The sequence below is a fragment of the Theobroma umbraticum genome, unplaced genomic scaffold (assembly GCF_002168275.2).
Source record: "Theobroma umbraticum cultivar Fairchild unplaced genomic scaffold, ASM216827v3 scaffold_130.0, whole genome shotgun sequence".
Taxonomy (NCBI): Eukaryota; Viridiplantae; Streptophyta; class Magnoliopsida; order Malvales; family Malvaceae; genus Theobroma; species Theobroma umbraticum.
This window is the reverse complement of record NW_018397264.1, coordinates 7,431,698-7,446,235: the sequence shown is the minus strand read 5'-3', so window position 1 is coordinate 7,446,235 and position 14,538 is coordinate 7,431,698. Positions and strand designations below refer to the sequence as shown.

The following is a 14,538-nucleotide window of genomic DNA, read 5'->3' as shown; positions in this document are numbered from 1 at the left end:
TTTTGTGTGTTTCTGGGTTTTGGATTTATTGATGATTGGAGATTATATTTGTAGAGATTAGTTCAACATCAACCTACTCAGCATCCAACATCTGAGGAACTGAGCATAGGCAAAATCAAGTTCAAAGCTTTCGATTTGGGTGGCCACCAGATCGCTCGCCGTGTCTGGAAAGATTACTATGCGAAGGTATAAGGTGTTTCTTTTTCTTATGATTTTTATTGGTTTTACGTGGTGTAATGGTATTCAATTTTGAGGGATCTTCTCCATGATTTATATATCTTTGGGGGTTTGAATCTGTTTATAGATTGCCTAGTGGTGGGATGGTGGTATGTGGCTAATGGCAGCTATGAATATCTCTAATTTGTAGTCATTCCTGCTCAATTCAAATGCATGTAATTAGATGCTTTGTTATCAAACATTGTTGATATCTTCTTTAAACTGGTTAGTTTTTCTGTTCATAGGATTTGACTGGTAACACTAATTATTTGGCTTTAAAGCTTACAATGACAGATTTAGATTTGCGTTTTTTTTTCCCTCTCACTCGTTGCCTAATAATATAAACCTTTTTTTCCTGTGGTTTTATCTTATCACCTTTTGTTTTGGGATTTTTTATTTCAATGCTCACAATTGATAGAGTTGTTTCTGTGTTTCCAAGCAAAACGTTGTTTTCTTTTCTGCTTTCATTTACTTGTGCCATTTTCCAAGTGATTTGCTTGGATAAATGTTGGTTCTTATTGTGCCTTCATAATCCCAGATAAGCTTTCCTTATGTTTATCTGATTCATGGGAGGCAGATAACAACAATGGAAGTTTCGCTGATAGCACCTTTTATTTATTTCCTGGGAGGTGTCCTAATAGTAGCTTTCCGTACATTATTCTGAACTTGCCAAAGTTGTTTAGAAGAGGAGTCATCTTAAAATCATACATCCATCATAGTGAGTGCTGTTGGTGAAATTTATTATAGAGTTGGTTATGCCGGTTTCATTGGTTGTAGTTTGCTGTTTTTATCCATTTAAAAACAAATTCTTGATCAGCTATTGAGCTTAGCAGAAACCATCTGTGGATTTTCCAAAGGAAAGAAATGGTCATTGGTTTTGCCTCTTGTTTTCTCAAATTTCAAGGTAATTATTGGACCTAGTATTTCATAATCCTAGTAATAATTGTTATTACTAAGCTTCTGATCATCATATTTTTGCTAATTCCTTTCTCCTGGCTTCATCTCTTATGCTGATTTGGCACTCCTTTAGAAGGCATTACATGTGAAATTACAATGCTGCAAACCTTACATTTTATCTAGTGAGCAGGTTGATGCAGTGGTTTACTTGGTGGATGCCTATGACAAGGAGAGGTTTGCAGAGTCAAAGAGGGAGTTAGATGCCCTCCTTTCTGATGAAGCCCTGGCCAATGTTCCGTTTCTCATTCTAGGCAACAAGATTGATATTCCCTATGCAGCTTCAGAAGACGAACTTCGTTATCATCTTGGGCTGACCAATTTCACAACTGGCAAGGGCAAGGTGAATCTTACAGATTCCACTGTTCGACCCCTTGAGGTTTTCATGTGCAGCATTGTCCGCAAGATGGGATATGGTGATGGCTTCAAGTGGCTCTCTCAGTATATCAAGTAGAGAATTGAAGCTTTTCTTGTGCTGGCCCCTCTATATTCCTGCCATTTTTGCTGTGTCAGACTACAGTTACATTGAAAGGGAAATATTCATTTTCGTTATATGTTTCTGATTGGTACTCACTGCCAAATTTACTCCCTAGAGCTTTTGATTAGTTAACACTACCCGCAAATTGGCATCCTGAGCAAGTTTGCGTGAAGTTGTTGTTGTGATAGATTCTGATTCTTGCCAGTTGTTATTGTCATTGTGGAATCTCAAATAAATCTCGTCAATTGTGTCATCTTATGTAACCCAAACTTGGAAAATGACAATAAAAGAAGCAGATCCCCCATTCGTACGGCACCATGTCCTTACCAAGTGAATGCTTTCTGCTGCACTTGCCAGCATTATGGTTCTGTATTTGCTCCATCAAGAACTAAAGTCAGGTTCCTGCCTTCCAGCTTTGATTAGTTAAAGCCATGCCTGGGGTTTCTGCCAGCTTGGATTAGTTAAAGCTATGCCTGATTCCATTCTTTTGACCTGCTCATAGTTTACAATAGTAAGAGTCAGTCTCCAGCACTTGGCAACATAATGCTAAAAGACCAGATCGATGCCTCCTCTTTGACTGGTTCGAGGTTTAATCTTACTGGAAGTATGTGGTCATTGTACGTGCAATATTTGAAGTATTCAAATGAATTTTACCTATTGGCAATAGGGAGATTGCGCGTTGCATTACAAATTAAGTCTTAAGTTTAGGATCTTAAATTATAGATTAAGTTGTAAGTTTGGGACGAAATTTTAAATTATAAATTAAGTTATAAGTTTGGAACAACACTTTAAATTACAAATTAAGTCGTTTGAGACTTTGAGTTATAGCTTAAGTTGTAAATTGGAGATGAGACAAAGTAGACAAAATATTTATAAAATACTATCTCAAAGCCTTTTTACCAATTTAAGCAATTAAGTAGGGAGTCTCCTTCCATAGCTCGATACTGCTACTATTATTTCATGCACGTGTAAAATACACCAATGATTTGAATATTGATAAGTTAAGGGATCACCGTCTGATCTGATCTAACACACATCCTGTTTCATCAAGTAGAGCTTTACTTATATCATCAGATCTTTTCTTCTTCATACCACGTAAGCAATTATCATGAAACCATCATCACCAGTGGTTTCTAAAAATCAGCGGCCACGACAGCCTCATGACGCGTACCGACCAATCAAAGTCCTCCACCACGGTGAGCCTTTTTGAGTTTACCGGCGATTCCCTGTCACCTCTCTCACTCCCTTCCACCGTCCACGTCAGCAACGTCACCGGCCAAGCCAGTCCCTCATTGCCAGCTCATTACTATATATAAGTCCAAAATCCGGGAAACTCTTTCCAAAACCAGCCTCTCTGTTTTTTTCTTTCTTGTTTGTTTTCATTTCTTCAATTTTCTTTCTGTCAAAACAGAATTCAGAAAGGAAAGAAAATGTTTCTCGTAGATTGGTTTTATGGGATTTTAGCTTCACTTGGATTGTATCAAAAGGAAGCAAAGATCTTGTTTTTGGGACTTGATAATGCTGGAAAAACAACTCTGCTTCATATGCTCAAAGATGAGGTAAATTTTTTTATTAATATCAAATATAAATACCCTTTTTTTTTTCTCAAGCTAGTATTACTTGAGCAGTCTTGTTGTTTTTCTTCAATTTGTTAAGCCTTAAACTTATAAGTCTGCTTAGTTACTGAGAAAATTAAGGAAAATCCCAAAGCAACCTCCTTTTTTGAACTCCTTAGCTGTAAAAAGTAAGGAAGCAGCAGCTTAGTGTAGAAATTGTTACTATTTTACCAGTTCTTTCTTTTATTGAATTGAAGAATTTTGGTGAGTGAGATTTGGTAGTTTGAAAATGCAGAGACTTGTTCAGCATCAGCCAACGCAGTACCCAACATCAGAGGAACTAAGTATAGGGAAGATCAAATTCAAGGCCTTTGATGTGGGTGGTCATCAGATTGCTCGTAGAGTCTGGAAGGACTATTACGCCAAGGTATTCAGATTTTCATGTACATATTTTTCATGAGGTTCCTTCTGGGTTTTTTGGTGTTATTTTGAAGACATTGTGTTAATCAGTAATCATTACATAATGAGAAACATGTTGTTCATGGGCGGCCGAGGGTGAAAAGAGAGCAAAATTTGCATAATCTCACCTGCCATGGCTCCAAATATGCCCATATTTTTGTAATTGTATGGGGGAATTATGGGATAGGAGACCTTTTCTTTTACTTTTAGATTGACTTGATTTTGAAGTTTTGTGATTCAAATTGGTAAGCTTTCATCTGTGCTTGATGGTTTTGGGGTTTGATTCTTTATGTTCTGCTTCTTGGGTGTTTTCAATGACTTTTAGGCCTTGTTAATCCTTTGGTTGCTTTTCTCTTTATACCCATTTATGATGGAGCTTCATCAGTTTTCAGCTTGAGTTTGGTATACAACTAGCCTCTTGACGGGTTTACTCCAGTTGATTTATGATGTAATTTCTGTTTGTAGAGGATTGGGCAATTGCTCTTAGAAATCCATGCTTGGGTTATTTGTAGGTGCGAGGTTGTTTAGCATGGTTTTGCAGTCTTTCTTGGTACATTATTGCGTTGAATTCTGTTACATTGTTAGGTCTATTCAGTGCCCGATTACAATTGTTGATATTTTCCATGCTAGTAATGTTCAATTCTTGTTGTCTGATGATGCTCGAATTCTTCAATTTCGTTGCTATAGTGAAAGAAATGCCATTCTCCATTGTTTACGTATAGGTTGATGCTGTGGTGTACTTGGTCGATGCTTACGACAAGGAGAGATTTGCAGAGTCCAAAAAGGAGCTGGACGCCCTCCTTTCCGACGAGTCACTAGCAAATGTCCCTTTCCTCATTCTGGGGAACAAGATCGACCTGCCATATGCCGCCTCAGAGGATGAATTGCGTTATCACATGGGCCTGACTAACTTCACCACAGGCAAGGGGAATGTTAATCTGGATGGCACCAACGTCCGGCCAGTTGAAGTCTTCATGTGCAGTATCGTTCGGAAGATGGGATATGGCGAAGGCTTCCGATGGCTCTCTCAGTACATTAAGTAGGCAAACCAAGAAACAGAGCCATCTGCTTTAATGAAATCAGGTCTCTATGTAAATTGAAATATGGGGTGCGTTTGTTCAGTAAGTTCATTTTTAATCAAATATATCAGCTTGTAAACTTCGATTATTTTTTCTTATCTTCTTGATAGAGATAGGTTGGTAAAGATCACCTCGGTTGGTTGCCGCTGTGGTGAGCAATCAGATTTTAGATAAAAAGGGACCAAGCGGCTGAAACCTCAGCACATATACTGAGAAGGATATTGGCTTTCACCTAGTTCTCACACTCGAAGCACTAACTAGAGAACGGACCAAAACCCAAAACGAAAAAGGCTAAGGATCCGAAACAACTTAACCACTCCCTCAAAATCTTGAAACAGGTAGTAGGGTTCAGTAGACGTCTAAGTTGCCATTTACAAATGTACAGCTCCCTAGGGTTACTCTTCTACTTGGGTGGTGATTGATGATCATTCTGAACTTTCAATGTCTTCAAGCATCCATATCAGAACTAGGGTCGAGAAGGCTTTCATATTCCAACTGCAAAAAACAGAGTTTTGTTGGTAAACTGATTTATAAATAGAGACAACTTTCTTTTCGAATTTCTGAGAAATCACTTACCATTGCTAGCTTGTGAACCATCTTCATTCTCTGGTATTCCTGCTGTGCTTTTTTTGAGCGGAACATAGATTGAACGCATACAACAGCTTTCTCAACACGTTCTTCAGCTTGTTTTCGGCTGGTTCGGTAAAAGTCCTCTTCTGTGACACTTTCCTGCTTTGGTTCTCCTACGGGTTCAACTGTGTTAACTTGTAACCCACGAAAACCTTTTCTCTTCAATCGCCATCGGAGAATTGCTTTCTCAAGAACACCAACAGACCAGATGATCTTGCGGTACTGCCTCCTTACTTGGAAGCCACGGAAAGCAGCCTGCATCAAGTTTTCATGCACTGTCAATTGTCAAAGAATCTTTTCTATTCTAAACAATCCTCAGTTCCTCAGACACCCCTTGCATAATATTTTGACTTTATTGAAGTCATAAATATGATGTTAATGTATGAAAACATCAGACATCTAGATGAAAAGATGAATCTTTTTGCTAGAAAAAAACAGAAGATGAAAACATGAATTTGTGAACTTGCCAATATGAGAAACTTTAAATTCGTCAGAATCAGTTTAATTCGACTGATTAAAGAGAATATATATACATATATAATACACACACAAACACTAAACCAATAAGAAAAAAAGAGAGAGCCTTTACTTGGATTTTGACAGCCTGGCGGCGCATAGCAAGGAAATCTTTACGTATTTTCCAAGTACGGAACCTATATTGGATGCGGGCAGCAGCAGTCATCTTTTTTCTGGCCTCATAGTTGTGGAAGGCATGTTGGATCTTCAGAGCTGCGACTATATTTCGTGCTTCATCCTCTGGGTTGGAAAACTGAACTGCTTTAGTGCGCATCTTTAAGGAGTGCTCCCTGAATGCAGTATGTATTCGTGCAGCCGCATCAGCAGCTGTCCTGTAAGCTGCTAAAGTTTCCTTCAAATAAAGTTCATCTTCATTGAGGTTCTCACGGGTTGTTGCCTCTGTCCTACTGGTTTCCAGAGAGCCACTAGCATTTCCAGCTACGGCCATATCATTGAACTGTGCTACTAGAGCCTCTTCTGAAAGATAAGCAGCTAGCCCATGATAACCCTTCAAAGATGCAAGCTCGGCAGCAGTGCAACCACTCGGAGTTTGGGCAGTGGGGTCTGTCACCAAGTTTGGCTTTGCCCCTGCAGATAAAAGAACAGCAACCATTTTTTCCCTGCATAGGAATGTTGTGAAATCAAATAAACAATGCAAAGCTGCTTCAAGATTGACAATTATATTCACAAACAAGTACAAATTCTGAATAACATACCCTGGCAAACATTTTACAGACAGCAATAAGATTACGTGGCAACAAAACTATTACCATATTCAACACCTTCTAATTTCATCACACTGACAGAGAACCAAGATGAGAACTTAAAAATCCTGAGACAGCCTAACTGTCATGGCTTAGGACAATAAGAATTAAAAGGTTCCAGTTCAAATAAAATTTAAGACTCAAGGGAACCCAGCAAGCTTTACATCATACAGTAAATTTAGGATATTTTAAATATAGTAAAAGTAAATATTAACAATCACAAAAATCATACCGTCCATAGTACGCTGCCCAATGAAGAGCTGTCCATCCACGTTTATCACGAAAATCTAGCGACAAGCCAGACCATGAAAATAGATAAATAGCCCAAGTATAACCAAGAATGGCACACAAATGAAGCACTCCTTGACCTTGAGCATCATATTCGGTTGTTTTACAGCCTTCAATTATTCTTTCCAACAGCCAGTGCTTTAGCCTGCTCTTTAAAGCAATTTCCAATAAACTATCTTTTGCTTGTGTAAATGAAACTCGATTTTCTTCAATTGACTTAATCAAATATGCCCAACTTTTGGATATGTTAGTAGTCTTTAGAGCAAACTTCTTAGCCTCCTTCAGGGTATTTGGTGACACTTTCCCAGATAGAATGTTGAGGCTCTTGGAAGTAGAGAAAAGCAAATAAGCAAGCCGCATCTGTAATTGGAACTCCTCCCACCTGGACTCATCTTCCAGAGGAGGTATTAGGTCATGCAATACAGGAGCACGATACTCAAAAATAAGAACTTGGCTGATGGGTTTATGACCATCAAGACTCATATACAGGTTAACTAGTCCTGAGGAATGTTCTGATAACAAACAGCGATAAACCCCAACCTGAATAAGTTCTGCTGGAATACATACGTCACCACATACACAAAACAAATTGGACTTCACAAGATGTTGATAAGCTTGATGAAAGACTCCTGTGACTAGAATCTGCAAATTAACAGATAAATAAAGGTCAAAACACATTGACACAACCACAATTTCATGTGCATTATTCAAATGAATGTTTTCTAGCTTCAATTCCATGATCAAGATTGAGAATTGCAGCAATGGCAGGGGAGATTTCTGACAACCCAGAGAGAGAGAGAGACAGAGAGAAAGAGAACTTTTTCAGGAAAAAAAAACCTTCGTTCTTTCAGTTGTATAGGCCCATGCAGGTGAGACATCAGTAATGCTAAATATCTGCTCTGGAGAGGTGATGGACTCTTGACCAGATGATATTGATGATTCTGGCACAGGGTCATCAACTGAACCTGGGGATTCAGTTATAATGTAGTTTATCCACCTTCCAAAACTGTCCTGACTTTGTAAACCATCATTGACCAAAAGGTCCAATGAATCACCAGTCCCTATGACACTAAAGTCTTTCCTCTGCACATTAGAATTTACTTCGCCATCTGACACCTGATTACAAATACCCTCTGGATAGTTGATGCAAGCATTATTACTTTGAGTAACTGGGTCAGTTAAATTACCAAGCGAAGAAATTCCTGCTGATAAATTATAGGCTGAGGTATGGCCACCCTGCAAAATTGAAGCAACTTGAGTGGTTATCAAGCACCAATACAGTAACCAAACAAGAAAAAGGAGAATATTTCAAGTGATCTTTCCACAATAAAGAAAAAAGACAGCTTAGATGACAATCTAAAAAGTACTTAAACTCACAAAAATGAGAGATGAAAATGAAGACACTCACACAGATGCTTCCACACATGCAAAACATATACGAATGTCAGAAAGCACATATATGTACTTTTATAAGAAGGCTAAAAGAAGAAGACTAACAAAAATAAGTAAAAAATGAACTTTTCTATGAAATGATTCTGCTTACGTCATTTGAGAAGCGATTTGCTGCTATTTGGCTCCCTTGATTAAAGAAAGAATCCTTGTCTGCCATCACAGCAAAATCGGTTAAAAATTCAGCAATAAAAATAATGGTACCGCTGAAATTAGAAACTATCTGTTACCTCTTCTAGATAGAGTTGAGTCATTAGTATCATTTGTCCCCAGAAGCTCATCCCATTCAAGCGTATTAATCTCATGAAGCCTCATTTCATGATTTCTGACTGTAAGGCCACAGGGTTCTGTTCACTTTCCAGAAAAGCTATCATGAGAGTATGATGTATTTATTTCATAACAAAAAACATGATAAAAAGGGTATGCTGTTAGTTTCCCTCTCCAATAAGAAATTCCTGTTATTTGCTTACATAATTTAATTTGTAGAAAATTCAATATCACCTAGAGTTTCTATCTCACCTTCATAATTTGTATTACCAGCTCCAGAATCAAACTCTTCCGTAACAAGCAAAGGAGCAGACTGATCAGATATTGAGCTGGAATTTGAATTCACAGGTGTGGCTGGAGAACCCTGCGACTGTACCACAAATCAACTAAGCTCAGTCACTAACTGATTCTGAGGCATAAAGTAACATAAAGACTGCTATTGTTTGGAGAGAGTGCCTCCAAGTTTAGAATTTTTAGTATTTAAATACCAACCTCCTGTGTTTCACGATAATGAACAAGAACTATGTGTTCTAGAGTCCTGAAGCAAAAGAAGAAATACTAGAATGTCAGGCTAATCATGATCAGACATTAAAACACACTGCAACTTGAGATAAAGAGAAAGTTTCATGATTTTTATTTCAGATCAAATAATGTGGGGGCAACATAGGAGAGGTTAGCTTATAGATCTAAGTTACATACTTATCAAGCAGCCAGTAACACCTGCGAACGAACGTTGGGTTATCTTGGCCATGTGCATAATACACATGAATCCTTTCTTCATTACCAACCTGAAACGAGAAAATAAAATGAAATTTCAACGAATTATGCTTTCTCAAAATAATTACATTTTGCCAGACAAAAGAACAAATAACATAACTTCCCAAGTCGGGAGTTTAAGGTTAGGAGAATAAATGTAAAATAAATAAATAAATAAATAAACCAAGCCAAACCATGAAAGAAGGAATTTGAGATAGAACAGTTTAACACATAAAATTATCCTAACACACAAAAAGAAAACATTATTTATGTGTGCAGTGTATGAAAATAGCAGAATCTTGCAATCTTTGCCACAGCATGTTCTGCATATCTACAACCATATGGTACAGACAAGTGATAAAAGTAAAAATGGGACTATTACAGAAATCAAGATCTTGAGTCTCTGTATACTAGAAGTAAAAAATGCCATTGTTCACTTAGCTACAACAAGCTGCATCAATAACAGGTTGTGCCAATTATAAGACCTTATAAATCAAGAAAATCTCACTTTTAAGTGTTCATGTGCTTCTTTAACAGTCTTCCCATCCTTTTTCTTTTTCCAGTTATGGCCATCTTTTCGGAAGTTTCTGAGCATCTTTCGGTCAAACAATACAATTTTACCACCTACAACATCAAGAATACAATTAGTCATGCTATACCACTTCCTCGTTCATTATTTGAATTATAGAAGTTACACCAATCATTTTAAAGCAAAGTTATTTCTTTAAGTGAACTTTTAAGAGATTAAACACGGAGTAGTTTTTGGTTATATGAAAATCCACGAAAACATGAAAAAAGTGGGAAAAAATAATTAATTAATATCAGTAGTTACTTTTGGGCAAGTTCATTGGCTTCACATGGATGGGAAAATATTTGTGGTTGCAAAGTATAGCATGAATTTCATTCGGACGTAGCCATCTTGACCTGGCTTCTTCCATCATATTTCGAACATCCAAATCTGTCCACCAAACAGAAAAATTAAAAAAAAAATAGAAACTAAACTTAGCAAAAGAGACGTATACACGTAACTGTGATCTGAAGCATGATATTAACCAAGTAGTAGAACAAAATTTAATAGTCCATGAAACAGTTTACACATTCTATCACGCAAATTCAATATTTTCTTGAAACAAAATCGACCACTTCTCTAGCTCTCAAACAGAAAAAACTCCTAGAAAACTTCAATCCTTCTCTTTTTGAGCCAAAATCAAAACCAAATAGTGAGGAATTACTTTGAAAAAAGCTAATTAAGTAATAACACTCCGCAAATTTTGCAAATTTTACGAGTGATCAAAACAAGTTTAGCACATCAAGCTGTAACTTACTTTAGAGAACGATTCCTAGACTGATAAAAAAATTACAAAACTTAAATTAAAAAAAAATAGATGACATAAAGAGAAGATAAATTCATCCGTGCGGTACCTTCCAAAGTATGAAATCCATGAATCTCGGTGCCGACGAGTCGGCCCGAACGGTCACCGTCCATCGCCGAAATCGGAACTCTGAGAAAATTTGATTAGGTAACTGTCGAACACTGAAAAAAAAAATTAAATAAAAAACAAAGATAACTTCATAAAATTAAACGCGTTAAAACATAAGAAAATATCAAGAAAAAGATCACTAAATTAAAAAAAAAATTAGCTAAAGACTACCTTGCTTAAAGCGATGGCTTTCTTCGAGCTTGGAAAGTGGAAGACAAAAAGGAAATGAAGACGAGGACGAAGGAACAGAATGAGTGAACTTTGATTAGAAAATTGTAGAAAGATGAAATGACGTTTATTTAATTAATAATTGGCCTTAGTAATTATAAATTAAAAAATAATAATATATAACAAAAAAAACATGTGTTCTCGTTTCTGTGGACTTAGTTGTAGGGTTATTCTAAAGGCTTGCTTTCGGATGGGACGCCTTTTGATTTCTCCACAGCTGGGCCCACGCTTTCCTTAATTACTGTTCTGAATTTTGATTAAATGATGGTTGGCTTTTGGGTTTCTTTCCGTAGAGGATGTACTCGGGTGTCGGTCAGTGAAAAAGCAGCAGATTTTCTCTCCATTTTAAATTCTGTACTTTATTATGTATTTTTTTTCTAAATACATATATTATCAAATTAAATGGAATCAATTGTGAATATGGACAAAAAATATTGTCCGAATTCCGAACTCAGTTTGATTATAAAAGTCCAAATTCGGATTAAGTTCAGACTCAATTTAATTAAATAATTAAATCAAATTAGTCAAATTAAATTAAATAATTGTAATTATGATAGAATTAAAATCAAATTTAAGTTCAAGTTAAAGTTGAAATACTTTATTTGAGTAATATGTATACAAATAATAAATAAATATTTGAAAATTTTAATTATTTTTTAATATCACTCAAGTTAGACTTGATAATTTATATATTCATAATTTAACCGTATTGTATAACATAAGGTATGACTAATTATATAGATAAACATGAACATGACATGATTATTTAATCATGTTAAAATTTAAGCAAGTACACAAATACGTTTAATAAATGTGTAATATGATACAACACGATTATTAAATGTGTCAAATAAAACTAAATATAATAAAATTTAATATCAATAAATCTTAATATTGATATTTATATAAATCAATAAATAGATTTTAAGTTTGTTGTAAAGGTGTCTACACCATATGTTAATACAATTAAATAAATTAGTAATAAACATATTATAGGTTATATGTATAAACAATAATATAATTAATTATTTATATTTTAGACATGTCTTAAATGAGATAAACAGGTCTGATATAATTAATACATAAAATACAATTAATTTAGACTCAAACACACTTAAACGTATATCGTGTTTGTGGCATATTATCATATCATGTACAAAATTATCATGTCTACTTCAAACTGACTATTAAAACATCCAAACTTGATTATAGGATTAATTTAATTCAAACTTTAACTTGATAAGTCAATAAATGGAATTTTAATATGTATTTTTGAATAAGATGAATAACACAAAACCAAATTTTAGTTTCTTTTATGTCCTAGAATACAAAAATAATAATTTAAAATAAATTTAAGCTCTGACTAGATTTAAATAAATAATTAAATTAAATTAATCAAATTAAACTCGATTATCATAATTCCGATCAAATTAGAATCAGTTTAAATTAGAATACTTGATTTGCGTACATACATGTATGAATAATAAATAAATATTTGAAATTTTTTTTTAGTACCATTCAAAATGACTTTAATATACTTTTGACGACAAAAAATATAACCTCTTGAAAAAGGAATCATAGTACCGCGACAACATGGCACCGGCTATTCACGCTAGTACATATAAAATGTAAAGCTTTTGAAGAGCTTTTTCTATTACAAAAAGCAGCATGGCAATACAAAAGCTCTAATCATTGCTTTATTTTATGGATTTTCTTCAACCACTACATTAATAATTGGAAGCTAAAGAAGCGAAGCACCCATCCGGATGGAAACCGGCCGCCGGCAGCTGGCTCTTCAAGAAAGCACAAATGCACTGCCGCCTGTCTGCTCTGCTTCCGCTTCGAACCGTCGAGCGGTCAACGTCTTTCAATTTTGGATAGACAATCATGTTAATTGCCGCAGACAATAGGAAATAGCCAAAGGGAATTTGGATGTGTTTTCCGATGGAGTCAGCCGACCAGTCCTTCGTCAAGAGTGCGTGCGGCCCATTCTCCTTTCTCAAATTTCCACTCAATCATGCCTGTCTCGAATCTCTTCTTTTGTATTTTTATTGTTTTAAAGTAAAATTTCAATTGAAATCAAAATAAGCTCTAATAAAATCCTCATAAAGTTTACAACCTCATGATTATCATGAACCCTTAACTTCCATGTCTTCGTCAATTTATGTTTGCATATGAGTGTGAAAGATTGAAGGGCATTGTTTGTCGCCTCAAATTTCAATGGTGTTTTTGCTATTCATCCAAAGTGGTTACAACTTCACTGTCAATTGCCTTCTTCACTATGTGAAAGCTACAAATTTTCTTTAGTATGACTTATATAAATTTACGAAAATGGGTGTCTTATTTAATGCAACACCTTTCTCACGTTATTAGTACTATTACGTGTTTGTATTTAATTCACTATGTCATTGTCTTAAATTATAGTCATAAATTTCACGTCGGTTTTGATATTTAGTGGTGTTAATTTTGACATTTGATTTATGTCGATTTTGAAATGTTAATAATGTGTCACTGAGTATAATAAATTTTTTTTGAAGTAGAGAAAGATGTTACAATTTAAAAAAAAAATTATAAATTTTACATAAATTGTGTATTAAAAATGAATTAGGTATTTAAGTTATCACGTAATCTTTGACTCGTAAGATATCTTTTATTAGATAAAATCGTAAATCTCTAATAAATAAAAATAAATAATATTTTATAAATTAACTTGAGATACAGTGTTAATTTATATATTATCACTTAATCATAAATTATTCCTTTATAAATTTATTTCTTAACAAAATATAGCAAAGACAAACCCGTTAGTTTTACTTTTCACGAAAAAAGTCGACGAGAGCTGAAATTTGAATAGATATTGGTTTGGGGTTCACGCTTTCGGCCACAGAAAGGACCCGCCACAAAGTCAAAATGAAGCCTGAAAATGAAGCCGAGGTCGGCAGATGCCACACTCATAGGCCATCCCTTGCGGCCCCCCACCCCCGCCTTTGATGTAAACAAACCTAGTACGGGTCCGAGTTTATCTCACAGCATCATAGGCAGACATAATGATACGATCTGATTCGATTCCTTTGATGGGTTTGGTCCAGCTTATGTTTTGTGGGACTAAAAAACGAAAGGCTGAATGTTTTTGTAGATAAGTGATTGAATGGAATGGTGGTGTCAATCTAACAGTACCCATAAGTTTCAAGATTAGTTTTATTTCAAAATTTGGCATAGTTTTTTTTAAAATAAAATTTGACATATTATTTTGGCAATGACTCTATATTCATATTCCGTAATTAGGTTATTGAACAGTAGTAATTAAGTACTCCCATAATTGGCAGTAGCTGGTAATTTGTTTACGAAAAATGAATTTGCTTGAATAGCCTTTGCATGATAGGGTCCGAGAATAGTCTTCGGGCCCAAAAGATAAAA

General features: G+C 35.3%; 3 protein-coding genes and 1 non-coding gene across 4 annotated transcripts in view; 3 read left to right on the top strand and 1 right to left on the bottom strand.

The window, feature by feature from the left end:
- The window catches only part of LOC110422030 (small COPII coat GTPase SAR1A), a 2,438-nt gene extending 475 nt beyond the window's left edge, over positions 1-1,963 (top strand). The window contains exons 2-3 of the mRNA XM_021435792.2: positions 55-186; positions 1,304-1,963. Of these exons, the coding sequence (XP_021291467.1) occupies positions 55-186; positions 1,304-1,624 (453 nt within the window). The 3' untranslated portion in view covers positions 1,625-1,963. The remainder of the gene's footprint in view (positions 1-54; positions 187-1,303) is intronic.
- LOC149526887 (small nucleolar RNA snoR83) lies at positions 748-874 on the top strand. The gene has a single exon (XR_016351618.1). It is a non-coding gene; the product is annotated as a small nucleolar RNA snoR83 (small nucleolar RNA).
- Positions 1,964-2,762: 799 nt separating the features above from the next.
- On the top strand, positions 2,763-4,830 carry LOC110422031 (small COPII coat GTPase SAR1A-like). The gene is made up of 3 exons (XM_021435793.2): positions 2,763-3,207; positions 3,500-3,631; positions 4,386-4,830. Exons 1-3 carry the CDS (start codon positions 3,079-3,081, stop codon positions 4,704-4,706), a joined length of 582 nt encoding a protein of 193 aa, XP_021291468.1. The 5' UTR covers positions 2,763-3,078; the 3' UTR covers positions 4,707-4,830.
- Positions 4,831-4,906: 76 nt separating this feature from the next.
- On the bottom strand, positions 4,907-11,225 carry LOC110422029 (calmodulin-binding transcription activator). Its single transcript, XM_021435789.2, has 14 exons — positions 11,065-11,225; positions 10,835-10,946; positions 10,245-10,370; positions 9,921-10,036; positions 9,356-9,444; positions 9,149-9,194; positions 8,909-9,026; positions 8,620-8,736; positions 8,484-8,542; positions 7,778-8,176; positions 6,885-7,582; positions 5,962-6,508; positions 5,319-5,627; positions 4,907-5,237 (listed from the first exon to the last, which is right to left on the bottom strand). The coding sequence occupies exons 2-14, from the start codon at positions 10,896-10,898 to the stop codon at positions 5,190-5,192; spliced, it is 2,736 nt and encodes a 911-aa protein (XP_021291464.1). The 5' UTR covers positions 10,899-10,946; positions 11,065-11,225; the 3' UTR covers positions 4,907-5,189.
- Positions 11,226-14,538: the final 3,313 nt, after the last annotated feature.